This window comes from Callionymus lyra, chromosome 3, assembly GCF_982586985.1.
Source record: "Callionymus lyra chromosome 3, fCalLyr1.hap1.1, whole genome shotgun sequence".
Classification (NCBI taxonomy): Eukaryota; Metazoa; Chordata; class Actinopteri; order Syngnathiformes; family Callionymidae; genus Callionymus; species Callionymus lyra.
The window spans coordinates 22,400,691-22,418,127 of record NC_141820.1 but is presented as its reverse complement, the minus strand read 5'-3'; the positions used below and the strand labels follow the sequence as shown (position 1 = coordinate 22,418,127).

The following is a 17,437-nucleotide window of genomic DNA, read 5'->3' as shown; positions in this document are numbered from 1 at the left end:
GCTGTGATCACAGTATTGGAGAAGGCGTCGAGGGAAATCTGTCTTTACACTCATCAATGTAGACTTTTTGTAGGCAATTTACATACATTAAGCTCTGGAGATGTTGTCAAATCATCTCGCTGGATGTAGATTTACTGTATGTACATCATCTCCAGTCGAGTTATTAGGCAAGTTAGTAAAAACTGATGGAGATTCGCCGGATGAAAGTCCGGACTATCGCCTGATGGATAAAAATAAAATCCCCTCACTGGAGTGATCTCACCTTAAAAAACACTCTCATATCTTCTCTCATTATCAAAGTCCATCTGGAGTGAACGGGTTCTCATTAGACGCTCCTACATGGAAAGATTACTCGGTAGCTGTCAGTCTTGTTAACCGCCCGGAGGACCAGGTCCGGCTCCATGTTGTGTCCATCTAAGGACGGAATACTAATGGCCTGATTTGCCATCCCAGAGAAGGACGTGTCAAACACCGGTGGAGTCTTAACCGATATTCAAGCCGTGAGCATGTTTCCAACCTTCTGAACGCACAACTGGAAGATCATGACTGAGGCGCGTCTCAGAGCAGAATCGATGAAGGGTTAATACACTGTATTGATCCTTTGACAGGCAGCCACTCAGGCCCAGGGTCTTGCTCAAGGACACCTCAAGGGTGATGACTCCGTCATGCGAGCCTCGCTAAAAACATATCCAGTGCCTTCAAGCAACCGTTTCTTGGAACTATAGGTAGTGTTTCTGTTAATCACAAGCTCATCTTCACCCACCGTTCTTTCGCAAGTGAAATAACTGTTGGAGCGAGAAAACATTCAGGATTATTGTTAGAAACTCAGAAGTGATTTTGTTAGAGTTGTGTTGTTCTTCTTGGATTCATGAACCTTTTGAAGGTTTTTTCGCTGCTCTGATAAGAATGACCACAGACCGCGGGCCACATGAGGCCCTTTAACTGCATTTAAGCGGCCCTTTTTTGTAAAACTACGAAAGCATATGAAGAAAATTTAAAAAAAAAACTTTTTAGGAACCTTTTTCATCACATAGACAAGATTTTGAAAACAGTTTTTATGAATAATTTACATTAGGAATCTGTAAATAACATTTACAAAAAATAAAATAAAGACATTTAAAATGTATTGAAAAAGAAAATAAAACAATAAATCCGGTATTTAAAAAATGTAAACAATAAGTCAGTATCTTTAAACGTGACACATTTATATTAAATACAAGTAAAAAAATTCAAATCCCTTCTATTTTTATTATTTAAATATTAGTTGGATATTTTTGTTATTCCATTCCAATAAACAAACCTATAGGTTTTGTCTCTCAAATTAAATCATTAGTTACATATTAACCCTTGTTTTATCTCAGGGTCAAGTTGACCCAATTGCCCGAGAACAAATACGTTTGCGGTATCCCTTGTGTCGTCTCTGGGTCCAAGTGCACGACCTCCCCGGCTTCCATAAATACATATGCACTGGTGGAGATCACTGCTCTCCAGGGACAACACAAGGAATACCACAAACACATTTATTTTCAGACCTTCGGGTCACCCTGAGGCAACACAAGAGTTAAAAGAATAATTATATACATATATTTATATTCCCAGGGAATTTTAAAAGATACAAAACTGCAAATAATTTAGTTTAAAATATGTTATTGTGCATTAAACATGCTTGCTTGGACTTCAAACAGGTGTTGGCGCCATTTCCCGGCCGATCGTGACAGATTCTGAAAAGTGAGGTGGAAGCTTGTAAGGCTGAAATAAGCAGAGCTCTGGCCCAGAGTCATAGATGCACATTTGTATATTTGATCATCTATAAACTGTCATCCAACATGGAGTCAGAGCACAGACAGTCACCTGACTCTGGATAATGTGGCATGTATTAATTTCTTCTATAGCGTTGTCGAGTCCTCGTCAGCGAGCGCTTCCGTTCGTAGCGTCAGGTCCGACCTCCGTTAGCTGATGCGAGGAAAAGTCTTATTAGACGTTGATTAAAGTAGCTTGAAACTCCGAGTTGGTCTCCAGAAGCGCCGCTGTAGTCGATTCATAGATAATGATGCAATTAGTTCCTCACGTCTCCCAGCGAGGGACGGAATAAATCATCTCTGTTGACGTGAGCATGGAACCGTCGTTTTATAAAGACATATTTAAGACTTTTCTCTGTGGAATTTTGTTCCGTTCTTTCCTTCACCCGGACTTTCGGATGGTGTCGGCTTGATGGCGGGGTTGATGGCGAGAGCGCCTTCCTGATCACGCATCATGGCCTGTCAATCATCTCCGGTCGCCACAGTGACTGTGTTGTGCGGTGACAGATTAGAACTAGTGACGATGTTGTGCGAACATCCAGTTTGCTCGGCGAGCAAATCCAAGATGGCGACTCCCAGTCTGCAGGAGAGACTCTGAAACCCTTAGCTTGATGCACACACACACGTTACACTCGACATCCTGCACACACACACGTTACACTCGACATCCTGCACACACACGCGTTACACTCGACATCCTGCACACACACACGTTACACTCGACATCCTGCACACACACGCGTTACACTCGACACCCTGCACACACACACGTTACACTCGACATCCTGCACACACACACGTTACACTCGACATCCTGCACACACACGCGTTACACTCGACATCCTGCACACACACACGTTACACTCGACATCCTGCACACACACACGTTACACTCGACATCCTGCACACACACATGTTACACTCGACACCCTGCACACACACACGTTACACTCGACATCCTGCACACACACACGTTACACTCGACATCCTGCACACACACGCGTTACACTCGACACCCTGCACACACACACGTTACACTCGACATCCTGCACACACACACGTTACACTCGACATCCTGCACACACACACGTTACACTCGACATCCTGCACACACACACGTTACACTCGACACCCTGCACACACACACGTTACACTCGACATCCTGCACACACACGCGTTACACTCGACACCCTGCACACACACGCGTTACACTCGACATCCTGCACACACACACGTTACACTCAACATCCTGCACACACACACGTTACACTCGACATCCTGCACACACACGCGTTACACTCGACATCCTGCACACACACACGTTACACTCGACATCCTGCACACACACGCGTTACACTCGACCTCCTGCACACACACGCGTTACACTCGACATCCTGCACACACACACGTTACACTCGACCTCCTGCACACACACGCGTTACACTCGACATCCTGCACACACACGCGTTACACTCGACCTCCTGCACACACACGCGTTACACTCGACATCCTGCACACACACACGTTACACTCGACCTCCTGCACACACACGCGTTACACTCGACATCCTGCACACACACACGTTACACTCGACATCCTGCACACACACGCGTTACACTCGACATCCTGCACACACACACGTTACACTCGACATCCTGCACACACACGCGTTACACTCGACATCCTGCACACACACACGTTACACTCGACACCCTGCACACACACGCGTTACACTCGACATCCTGCACACACACACGTTACACTCGACATCCTGCACACACACGCGTTACACTCGACATCCTGCACACACACACGTTACACTCGACATCCTGCACACACACACGTTACACTCGACATCCTGCACACACACACGTTACACTCGACATCCTGCACACACACACTTTACACTCGACATCCTGCACACACACACGTTACACTCGACATCCTGCACACACACACGTTACACTCGACATCCTGCACACACACGCGTTACACTCGACATCCTGCACACACACACGTTACACTCGACATCCTGCACACACACACGTTACACTCGACATCCTGCACACACACACGTTACACTCGACATCCTGCACACACACACGTTACACTCGACATCCTGCACACACACGCGTTACACTCGACATCCTGCACACACACACGTTACACTCGACATCCTGCACACACACGCGTTACACTCGACATCCTGCACACACACACGTTACACTCGACATCCTGCACACACACGCGTTACACTCGACATCCTGCACACACACGCGTTACACTCGACATCCTGCACACACACGTTACACTCGACATCCTGCACACACACGCGTTACACTCGACATCCTGCACACACGCGTTACACTCGACATCCTGCACACTCACACGTTACACTCGACATCCTGCACACACACGCGTTACACTCGACATCCTGCACACACATGCGTTACACTCGACATCCTGCACACACACACGTTACACTCGACATCCTGCACACACACGCGTTACACTCGACATCCTGCACACACACCCGTTACACTCGACATCCTGCACACACACGCGTTACACTCGACATCCTGCACACACACACGTTACACTCGACATCCTGCACACACACACGTTACACTCGACATCCTGCACACACACGCGTTACACTCGACATCCTGCACACACACACGTTACACTCGACATCCTGCACACACACACGTTACACTCGACATCCTGCACACACACACGTTACACTCGACATCCTGCACACACACACGTTACACTCGACATCCTGCACACACACACGTTACACTCGACATCCTGCACACACACGCGTTACACTCGACATCCTGCACACACACGCGTTACACTCGACACCCTGCACACACACGCGTTACACTCGACATCCTGCACACACAAGCGTTACACTCGACATCCTGCACACACACGCGTTACACTCGACATCCTGCACACACACACGTTACACTCGACATCCTGCACACACACACGTTACACTCGACATCCTGCACACACACACGTTACACTCGACATCCTGCACACACACACGTTACACTCGACATCCTGCACACACACGCGTTACACTCGACATCCTGCACACACACGCGTTACACTCGACATCCTGCACACACACACGTTACACTCGACCTCCTGCACACACACGCGTTACACTCGACATCCTGCACACACACGCGTTACACTCGACATCCTGCACACACACACATTACACTCGACATCCTGCACACACACACGTTACACTCGACATCCTGCACACACACACGTTACACTCGACATCCTGCACACACACGCGTTACACTCGACATCCTGCACACACACGCGTTACACTCGACATCCTGCACACACACGCGTTACACTCGACATCCTGCACACACACGCGTTACACTCGACATCCTGCACACACACACGTTACACTCGACATCCTGCACACACACGCGTTACACTCGACATCCTGCACACACACACGTTACACTCGACATCCTGCACACACACACGTTACACTCGACATCCTGCACACACACGCGTTACACTCGACATCCTGCACACACACGCGTTACACTCGACATCCTGCACACACACGCGTTACACTCGACATCCTGCACACACACCCGTTACACTCGACATCCTGCACACACACGCGTTACACTCGACATCCTGCACACACACACACGTTACACTCGACATCCTGCACACACACACGTTACACTCGACATCCTGCACACACACGCGTTACACTCGACATCCTGCACACACACACGTTACACTCGACATCCTGCACACACACACGTTACACTCGACATCCTGCACACACACACGTTACACTCGACATCCTGCACACACACACGTTACACTCGACATCCTGCACACACACGCGTTACACTCGACATCCTGCACACACACGCGTTACACTCGACATCCTGCACACACACGCGTTACACTCGACATCCTGCACACACACGCGTTACACTCGACATCCTGCACACACAAGCGTTACACTCGACATCCTGCACACACACGCGTTACACTCGACATCCTGCACACACACACGTTACACTCGACATCCTGCACACACACACGTTACACTCGACATCCTGCACACACACACGTTACACTCGACATCCTGCACACACACGCGTTACACTCGACATCCTGCACACACACGCGTTACACTCGACATCCTGCACACACACACGTTACACTCGACCTCCTGCACACACACGCGTTACACTCGACATCCTGCACACACACGCGTTACACTCGACATCCTGCACACACACACATTACACTCGACATCCTGCACACACACACGTTACACTCGACATCCTGCACACACAAGCGTTACACTCGACATCCTGCACACACACACGTTACACTCGACATCCTGCACACACACGCGTTACACTCGACATCCTGCACACACACGCGTTACACTCGACATCCTGCACACACACGCGTTACACTCGACATCCTGCACACACACGCGTTACACTCGACATCCTGCACACACACACGTTACACTCGACATCCTGCACACACACGCGTTACACTCGACATCCTGCACACACACACGTTACACTCGACATCCTGCACACACACACGTTACACTCAACATCCTGCACACACACACGTTACACTCGACATCCTGCACACACACGCGTTACACTCGACATCCTGCACACACACGCGTTAAACACTCGACATCCTGCACACACACACGTTACACTCGACATCCTGCACACACACGCGTTACACTCGACATCCTGCACACACACACGTTACACTCGACATCCTGCACACACACGCGTTACACTCGACATCCTGCACACACACGCGTTACACTCGACATCCTGCACACACACGTTACACTCGACATCCTGCACACACACACGTTACACTCGACATCCTGCACACACACGCGTTACACTCGACATCCTGCACACACACACGTTACACTCGACATCCTGCACACACACACGTTACACTCGACATCCTGCACACACACGCGTTACACTCGACATCCTGCACACACACGCGTTACACTCGACATCCTGCACACACACGCGTTACACTCGACATCCTGCACACACACGCGTTACACTCGACATCCTGCACACACACGTTACACTCGACATCCTGCACACACACACGTTACACTCGACATCCTGCACACACACACGTTACACTCGACACCCTGCACACACACGCGTTACACTCGACACCCTGCACACACACATGTAGACGCAGAGTCGAGATAACATACTAACCACTATAATTCCTCGTTTAACGTTTTAAACAGTGACTGTTGTGAGGTTAAAATTGTAAAAGTTTAAAAGTGAAATTAAATCTAATAAATAAACGTTTGTATTTTATATTTCTATTTGAACCAAAGCACTTATTTTTGTTTCAAAAATTATTTTTGACAGGAAACAAGATGACAAAAATCAGGGGACAATGATCCTGAAATAAAAACCCTATAATGATATTTAGAGTTAAACTAGTAATGAAAGATGAAAATAAATACACAATAAATAGTTAGTTTTGACACGGTTTTGACCCCATGAGGCTCAGATCAATCCAGTAAAAGGCCTGCAAGCCTAAGATCTCAAGTCTCCTTCTGGGTTTGAATCCCTACATCCACACATTCTCACTCACTCTTTAGTTGTGACTCACAACACGCTGAGTCCATGAATTAATTTAGTCTGATTGTGTGTTTGATAGTATTATTGGCTCCGTGTTATTTCATTCTCCCACTGTGAGGAGACTAAATGTGTTGGACTCTTTGACAAATGAGCCGCATCATTGTGAGATAATGGACGAGTGGGAGCTACGATTATTTACCATCATTATGATCAGGTGGTTTACTTTGACTGTATTCCTGTCAAAAATATAATCAGTTAATTTTTCCCTTTTTTTATTAAATAAATACAATAGACTTTGTGGACTGGAGTGAGAGGAACCACTTGCAGCTGAACACCTCAAAGACCAAGGAGCTGGTCTTGGACTTTGGGAGGTCCAGGACAAAGCCACGTCCAGTGTCCATCAGAGGCAATGAGGTGGAGATAGTTGACAACTATAAGTACGTAAGTGTGTGGCTGGACAGTAAACTGGTCCTGCTGTGACCTGGAACCTAATTTCCCAAAGAAGATCTCCAGAGGGATTAATAAAGTTAATCTAATTCTATAATTATCCAGTCAGTATTTTTCCTTATATTCTGACCTTCTTCAAGGTTTAATAATGAGTATTATAAATGTTTATTATCATAATCGTTGCTTTGTTTTAAATTGTTTATGTGGTTTGCCTAAAAAAAAAAACAATTTCATCCACTGAAACAATAAACTAGTTAATAATGTATTATTTTTAAATATATGACATTTTCCTGACACAATAACACTTCATAACTACTTGCTAATCGCTATCTCTTGATCTCACTCCCTCCAGGTGAACTCAGTGTGTATGTGTTTTATTTCGTTTTTTAAGATTTCTCACGTCAAATCCTCAGTGTAGAAAACATCTCCAGGTTGATCTGTGTCTTTAATGATTTAATCGAAATGTTTTTTCCTGCTGAGAACCATGACCTCAGACTCGGAGCCACTGATCCTCATCATCATTTAAAACAGTAGAAACCTGGAAGAAGTCAACAGAAGATATAAATCATTTAATCTGTGGCTTGTTTTGTCTCCTTCTCTCCGGTGTAGTTATTGATGACCGCGCTTGATTCGCTTCACTAGTCCAGAGAAGTGAAGGCAGGAGAGCGTCCACCTCCGTCCTCCCACTCACCAGCAGCTGCTCGGCGAGGAAAACAAATGATACTATTGTAGAATTTATTTATTTATATGTATATATATAGATATGTTTCTTGTTCTTCATCACTGCAGGAAGGCGAGAGGTTCAGTTCCTGAGTGAAGCAACTTCATACATGAAGGAGAATATGTGATGGTTGAATTTGAAATGTTGAAACTACTTTTTAATTGATGTTAATCATTTCTATATTGACAGGTTGAAAAATTCCCAATTTAATTAAATAAAATAATAATTGTATTAATTAAATAATTGTCAAAGTTTTCTTTTTTTTTTTTGGTTTGTTGATAAATAATTGAATTAAAAACATTAATTATTAAATTATATATACTATATATATTTTGAACAATTTAATGCTTAAACACATTTCAATATAGAATTTCGGTGGTTACACATTTAAACAGATTTTACACAAATACATTTTCTGTTTTTACTGAATAATAGGAATTATTTAGGTTTTTATTATTAAGGTAGTTTATTATTAACACAACTAGGCAACAAATGCTTAATTTATATAAAATACAAGTAAAATGTATTATATATGTCATTTGTTATTATGAGTTACAACTCTTTTAAGTATATCTTTTAACTGTGTATTGTTTGTGATTGTTAAAGTGCTTTGTGACCCTAGTCTAGAAAGATCTTTACAAGTAACTATTACCTACTTATATATACTGAATTGAAAATTAAAAAATGTTCTTGCTTTGAATTAAACGTTGTAGATCTTGGGTTTTATATAATTATTATTATTATAATATTTGTTGTTGTTTCAATTAAATTTACATTACTATTATTTACGCACATGGAATAAAATGTCCTTTGATTAAGCAGTTTCAAAAGGTTATTTTAATTCAAATAAATCATTGAAAACTGAAACTCTGGTTATTGCTCCTGATGATAAGGTTCCACGGTTGAGTCAGTACTTGGGTGACTTAGGTCAGTCTGTCAAACTGAGCCTGAGAAACCTGGGTGTTGTATTTGATAAAGACATGTCTCTAGTTCAACACTGTAGAAAACTGACCAGAAACTGTTTCCTTCAACTGAGAAAAATCTCTAAACTTAGGAAAAAGAAGCTTGTAATCTATGTGTTTGTGTCTTCTTGTTCAGACTATTGTAACAGTTTATTTTCATGTCTTAACAAGAAGGATCTGTCTCGCCTGCAGTTGACACAAAACTCTGCAGCGAGAATTCTGACCCGCTCTAGTAGAAGAACTCACATTTCTCCGATCCTTAAAACTCTTCACTGGCTTCCAGTTTCTTTCAGGATAAATTTAAAATTCTGGTTCTTACTTTCAGATCTATTCATGGTCAGACTCCATCAGTGATCTGATCCAGCCTTACACCCCAGCTCGGGCTCTGAGGTCTGTGGATCAGAATCTACTGATGGATCCTGAACATGGTTCAGGACCAGAGGAGAGAAATCCTTCCAGACTGTTGCTCCTAAGCTTTGGAAAAATCTTCCTCTCTCTGTGTTTGATGATCTACTGACTCCTTCAAGAAACATCTGAAGACATTTTTATTTGTGCAGGTTTTTCCTTGATTTTCTGGGACTTCTGTGTTTGTCTTATGTGTCTTTGCCTTTTAAAATATATACTTTAACGGTGTATTGTTTGTGATTGCTAAAGCACTTTGTGACCCTGGTCCAGAAAGATCTTTACAAATGACTATTACTTACTTACTAACATTTAGTTTCTATTGAACGATCTCAGCTGTTGCATGTTCTGAGCGAATGTTTCTTGACTGGCTTGAGAACAGGAGGTCAGAGGTCAGACAGGAAATGTTCTGCACCTCGGCTAAATCCTCCTGCTACGCTGATAACGTTCATGTCTCTTCGGGGATTTGAGCGGTGAGAGATGTGAAGACTCATTGAACGGGACAGAGATGGATCTGCCTGTGGCATCAGCGAAGCGAAGGTCGCTGACTCCACCGGAGCTGGAGATGGACCATTAGCTGACCTCGGCAGGAATCCAAATGTTGTTGAGCTCCAAACACACCTGAGCGACGAGAGTCTGCTCTAGATGAGGTTCCATTTTTCAGTTTGAGGGTTTTAATCCCTTCATGAGAAGACACACATCTGTGGGCCTGACTCTTTTGTCTCGTGTGTAAAAATGTGGGTTTTTGTTGTATTTATCAATTTTGTGTAAATACTTTGTCCTCTGAGAAGGAGAAAGAAAGTATTTTCAATCGTCCTAAATTATGTTTTTTTTTATACTGTCCTGTATCATTGCTGCAGAATCCTTTGACTTGTAAGTTTGCTAAGTGGTTCAACTTTAAATAGGTTCTGCAGTTTCATCAGGATAGAAGAAGGTTTTTGAGGGTTTCCTTGTTCAAGTGTTTGTCTTAAAACTACTTACACAGTCAGCTCTGATAACAACTATTGACATTTTTTTTTAAATAAAAAACAAAATACAATTGATTCACTTCTGTGTCACTGTGTTTGATGTTATTTTCCATTTAGCAGTGCTTTAGTCTTTAAGGATGTTAAAAAAAAAGAGCATTAGAGTCACTGGTGGTTTATTTGGCAAGATTGAATTCTTGAGTCATGGCAGTTTTCTTATTGATTTGACTGTATAATGTGAAATATGCTCCTTGGCAGAGGTATGTGTCATTACTGTGCTTTTATATAACTTTGAAAGAAATGTAAAGATTTGCATTAAAATGTATTTTTGTTTAGTAGAACTTGCTGAAATTCAAAATCAGGACATGATTTTAGTGTGTAACTGCTTTAAGAATATTATCAATAATCCATACTTTTCAACAAAGCAGCCATATTTGAAAATAAAATAGAACTTTATTAATGTATTGACAGTGTTTTCAACTACTCTATAGTCATGTGAGAACAAAATGGGTCTAATTCTACACACTCAAGAAACACAGAGTTAAAAGCTTTTTCATAAAGGTTTTTATTTTATGAAGAAGGCAATTTATTTTCCACATAAGAAGCTGCAGAATCACAGGCACAGAACACAGTGAGACAAACATCGTCGGCAACTATATTTACAGCGTTGATCAGTAGCAACAGGTGACGTTTGTCTTAAACACACCGTTAAGTGAGGCTATAAATGAAAGCGACACAAGTGCACAACACACAGCAGGATGAGAGACGCCGCCTCACGCCTCCTTCACTGTGTTTACAAGACAACATCTGAACATCCATCATCCTGTCCGAGCTGCTGCTGCTGCTGCTGCTGCTGCTGATCTACAAGTCACCTGGTGGACAGAAGTCATGGCACTGGTTTACCGAAATCAACACTAAAATAATGATGACGTGTTCAGAGCACCTTCGTGGACACTCCAGGCCACCGTACAGTCAAAAGTAGTACAAAATATTTCACGACATGCAAACAAGAATTCTTCAAATACCACTTTACTGCCTTCTGTCTGAGAACCAGGAGTCCAAGAGACACATGGAGCGCACGGTTGTGAGAAGCCTGGACATCCTTCAGGCCATGAAACCTCTTGGTTTGAGAAATAAAGTCATGGATGGAAGTGGAATATTTCTAGACATATTTACCAGTGAACTGTACAGAACCCAACAAGTCAGTTTCATAGATCCCGGCACCGTTGTACAAAGACCTCCATCTGGACTCGTCCACGTCTAAGAAACGAGGGACCATCTGGAGAACGCTTGGGATGACGCAACTACCTCTGTTGGATTTAGAAAAATCATCCATTCCCCGACGAGAGTTGATCATCGTTACTGTATCATCGACACCACGGGTCGTGACACGTTTAACGTGTATTCGTCGTATTTACGGCTCAACCTTCGTATTAAAAAAAGTTTTATATTTTTTTAGCAAACTTGAGTGTAAAGTGTCCCTTCAGAGAAAATACCATCTATTTCCAAAACAAGACGCCTTGAAGACAGTAATAATCTTTAATAGAAAAATATTTTCTCATCTATCAGTCTTTAGGTTTTTTGTCTTTTTTAAAGCATCTTGTCTTTATCATGTTATAGCTTTCATCATAAATTATCCCACAATCTAGTTGAAAACAAATCTGTTTAGAGAGATTCTTTGGCTTGTATCAACCACTTTTAGCATCTGTGACCCCTGAACATCAAAATATGTACAAATTGAATAACAATTCTGTCATTGGGTTCAGATTTAGGCAGGATACCTAGAAACCGCCAAAATAAAAGCACTTAATGTCTTCTTTTTTTCTGCCTACATGTTGTTTTCTTAAAGGGGATTTTTCTACTGAGACAAAATCCATTTTTCTCTTGGCTTTCCACTAATATAAAGACAATGTTTATGACATCATAGCTTCTCAAGGGTGTCACACAAATCACACGGGGAGCCGTAATCCTTCATCCGTCTTACTCACGGGCCTAAGAAAATGTATATTTACCAAACTCTCAGAAACACAGTTCCTTCTCCTCCACATCCCTTCAGCAGCATCTTCCTGACATCCTCGTGGATTCTCAGGCGTCAGAAAAACTCACTTTCCTGAACTCGCTGGAGTCCGCGAACATCATCTTCTGCTCGGCCAGAAGGCCGTCGGTGGCCGTCAGCTCCTCCAGCTCGGTGGTGAAGTGGTCGGTGCTCTCCACCATGGAGGAATCCTTGACGGCGCTGTAGGTCAGCGCCACGCTGTAGGCCGCCGGCTTGTCCGAGTCCTTGCGGCCGCAGCGGCAGATCTTGCGGAAGGCGCCGCGGAACTTCTGGGACATGGCGTTGTAGATGACCGGGTTGATGGCGCTGTTGAGGTAGATGCAGACCCGGCAGAGGAGCAGGAACCAGCTGTTCAGGTAGGCCTGCTCCAGGAAGGAGTTGACCACCACCAGGGTGCGGTACGGCATCCACAGGGTGGCGAAGAGGATCACCACCACCGCGAGCATCTTCGTCACCTGGAGCAGCGAGGACCACAAGTTAGACTACAGGTGGATACACACAAGAGTGTTCAGCAGTGGTCAGGGGTCACTATAGACAGGCTTCTTGAAACAATGTTCCGATTACTAAAGTTCAGTAGGTGGCGCTCTCGCTTTTAAAGGGATGTTTGGGTTTCATTTAAATAGTTGTTCAAAGTCAAAGACTTTAAGAGCAGAGACCGCCATCTTGAGGTCACTGTAAATCATTGTTTCATGAAATCTCATTAAACACACTTCCTGATTTGGCCAGTGACTGTACCGGGTACTGATCACTGCCGACTAGAAGCAAAAGTTAGAAAAACATGGATACACATCTTGCGGAATTTAGAACTTTTAACTGCTTTCATTTGATTTGAAACCAAAATATGTCCAAACACCAGCATTAAAAGCTGCTGATGTCGACTGTATCCTCTCATCCCCAGTCATCGCCAGGATCTTGTTGGAATAGATTGAACCTTTAGCTGCAGAGGGCGTAATGACTGCTGTCATCTAGTGGCTGAAAGTTAAATTGCAACACAAAAGTGAACGCTGTAAATATGTTCATGTTAATCGAAAATAAATTAATTATATACATTTCTAATTATTTCACACACTTTAGTGAACTATGAACCATAAAAGAACTATAACAAAAACAATATAAACATTATTAGAAAAGCACCCTGCCCCCCCCTTAAAGCAACAACAACGAAACAAACGAATAATATAAAGAAATATATATTTAAAAACTAAAAGAAAACCAATATAGTACAGTCAAATATCGATACAGTAATATTGCGATATATCGCTGTATCAATATTTTCCATCAGCCACAATATGGACACAACTTTTTTTTCAAAGTTTTAGTATTTAGTATTTTCCATCCATGACTCCCACCTGTCTGCGGGAGGTCGCGGTGGAGCTGGAGTGTCTGGAGTTCTTGCAGCTGCTGCTCTGGTTCTTCTTCTTCTTGTCCTTGGTGTCCGAGGGCAGCGGGTTCAGGAAGAGGATCCGGGCGATGAGTCCGTACAGAACCGCGGAGAGCAGCAGCGGAACCACGAAGAAGACGCCGAAGTCGAAGAAGTAGACGGGCAGGTAGAGCCGGCGCAGGACGCGGTACCCGCAGCTGAGGATGCGGGCGTTGGAGTAGACCCGCTCCTGCAGGTCCGCCAGGTAGAACCACATGACGCAGTAGAGGGACGTGAAAGCCCAGACGAAGACGATGATCTTCTTGGCCCGGGACAGGGTGCACAGGAACTGGGCTTTGATGGGGTGGCAGATGGCGATGTAGCGCTCGATGGTGAAGGCGGTGATGGAGCAGGAGGACGCGTTGATGCCCAGGTACTGGAAGTAGGTGATGACCAGGCACCCGCAGCGCCCGAACACCCACGTGCCAAACACGCTGTCCGTGACCGTGGGCAACCCGGCCGCGGTCAGAACCATCAGGTCCGCCACGGCCAGGCTGACCAGGTAGCAGTTGGTGGGGGTCCTCATGTGCTTGGTGGTCAGGACCACCAGGATCACCATCACGTTCCCCACGATCCCCAGACCGCAGATGAGCAGGATCAGGAGGGCGCTGACCAGCTTGTACTGGAGGCTGTAGTCGGTCCAGACCTCCAGGGTCTGGTTCGCAAAAGTGCCATTATCCATGCTGGAGGAGGAGCGGTTTTACGCGCGGCGGCTGAGAAGATGCGCGAGTGAGGAGGAGACCCGAGGAGAAGAGACTCTGAGTGACGGCGAGATGCTCGCTGTCATTATGGGATGGAGCTGTGCGTAAAAAAAGATCCACGCACGTTCTGCTCCTGGAAACCCAATTAGGGAGCGAAGTGGTCCTGCGTCACGGACTCCAGAACCGAGTGAAGATGCAGGAGTCGAATCAACAGATGCTCGAATGAAGAGAAGATATGTTTATGATGTTTATTTTTTCTTCACGCAGAAGGGACATGAACGTGAATTGAATCATTACGGAAAAAAGAATAAATGTAACAACAACAATATACAGTAGTAGAAGTGCAACACGGTACAGAAGTGAGTGAAGGAAAATAAACTACATTTAAAATGCAAACATGTTTTTATTAAATAACCTGATCGCAGTAGGCTTTGAGTGCATTTTCTCTTTCACTAAATGTTGGCGTATAGAAACATTGTTATTAGGATTGTTGTTATTGTTCCTTAATATTTGAGTCATTTTATATTTGTTCAGATTTGTGTAGTCATGACCACATGACAAAAAATATATACAAAAAAACGTCACTTAAAGTATTTAAATGACAAGTTTTTCCATGTTTTTACAACCTTAAGTTTCCCCTTTTGTTCATTTTATGTATAATTGTTAATTTAGTTTAACGATGACTTTTTATTGAATTTTGAAACATGGATATCGAAATAAATACTTTCTTTCAATATCTACTGATTTTACGTGCAACTTCTGAATAAGATGCATATATTGTAAAAATGTGTAGTTCGAAGCAACAAGTTTGATCCAAAAATATTGTCAACTAAGATTTAAAAGTTATTTTTTCCCCTTTGCTGACTGAATGTCAATCACACATACCTTCTGATTAACTTTATTATCCATCAACTGTATTCATCCCTCTGGAGATCTTCTTTGGGAAATTGTTTATCCATTGATTATCCAATCGTCAAATATTTTTCTTGAACTGGATAAATTAAATTAATGTTCAGGCACATGTATCATATTCCCTAGATATTTTTACATATAATATTTTATTTTTTATTCTGTCTAAAATGTGTGTTTTCTTGCTTGATTGTTATTAAAAAGGGAAGGAGAAGTAGCACCTGAAGAAGAACCATCTGCAGTTCTCTTTAGTTAAATTACAAGAGTCAATGTGTTGGAAAGTCTTGTTATGTTTTTGTTTAATAATCACTAATCATTTTCTTAAAATTATATCTCCCCCTGATATTTTAGGTTACATTTGAAATCAGGTTTGGATTAACTTTAAGGATCAATCACGACCCTCACTCTCTCTTAAAATATTAGAATGTTACTATTATTTTATTTTATAAACACACCCTTCAGTGCTGGATTTTTGCAAGTCATTTCGTCTTGTGCTGATCTTCTTCTGGACAACATGCAGGGATGTCAGTGCCACACCAGTGGTGACATTAATACATGAGGGATCGTGCATGTTTTCTCCACAATAAAATCTGGAGGTGGAAACTTCCTCCACACCAACTGTGCCCAGCGTGAGCTCTGCTGCCAACATACAGCTGCCTTTGTGCCATTGTACCGCGGGAGGCTGCCAACTCTCCATGTGCATCAACAGGTGGACCATTTCTGGAGGGTATTACACAACAAGAACCATAAATATTATTTTCTTTTCATAAATATCATTTCCATCAGTGAGATTAGAATACCTTTGAAATAATGTTGTCATGTAAATACATGGTGAACAAATACCTGCCCAATTAAAACTGCAGTACAATCCAGTAATAGATCACATTTTATTAACCACCGTGTTTTCAAACTTAAATACCTTTTTGCTCCCTCAATGGAAATGGTTGAATGTGACACATTTCAGAAGCTGAACTGCTCGAAAGAAAAGAGGAGAGATCTCTACCGTCACCTGGTGGAAATGTGTTGCCATCACACCCACTGTTTATTAAATGATTATATCTGGCAAAAACAATTAAGATCATTTATTCAAACATTTAATATTTGTGTTTGTTCTTTGTACTTCATATTGTCTTAGAAATATTAATTTATTGCCCAAAATAAATGCCAGTACAAAAAACATTAAATGTTTACCTAATAATGTCCTTGTTTTGTGGGCACAACTTTGTGTGAGTATCTTTCTGCTTCTCCAAGAGGCCTGGTTAAGTGTCTGTTTGATAATTGAAAATATGGCTTTAACTTATGTAGAAGCGAAGGTAAAAAAATAATAAAATAAATTAGCAAGCAACTCGAAAAAACACTTAAAACCTTTCGACAATTTCAACCTGTGTA

The 17,437-nt window shown here is 43.0% G+C and overlaps 1 protein-coding gene across 1 annotated transcript; it reads right to left on the bottom strand.

Annotated features, from left to right (window-relative positions):
* Positions 1–12,850: 12,850 nt before the first annotated feature.
* trhrb (thyrotropin-releasing hormone receptor b) lies at positions 12,851–15,568 on the bottom strand. The gene is made up of 2 exons (XM_087785827.1): positions 14,368–15,568; positions 12,851–13,473 (listed from the first exon to the last, which is right to left on the bottom strand). Exons 1-2 carry the CDS (start codon positions 15,118–15,120, stop codon positions 13,048–13,050), a joined length of 1,179 nt encoding a protein of 392 aa, XP_087641953.1. The 5' UTR covers positions 15,121–15,568; the 3' UTR covers positions 12,851–13,047.
* Positions 15,569–17,437: the final 1,869 nt, after the last annotated feature.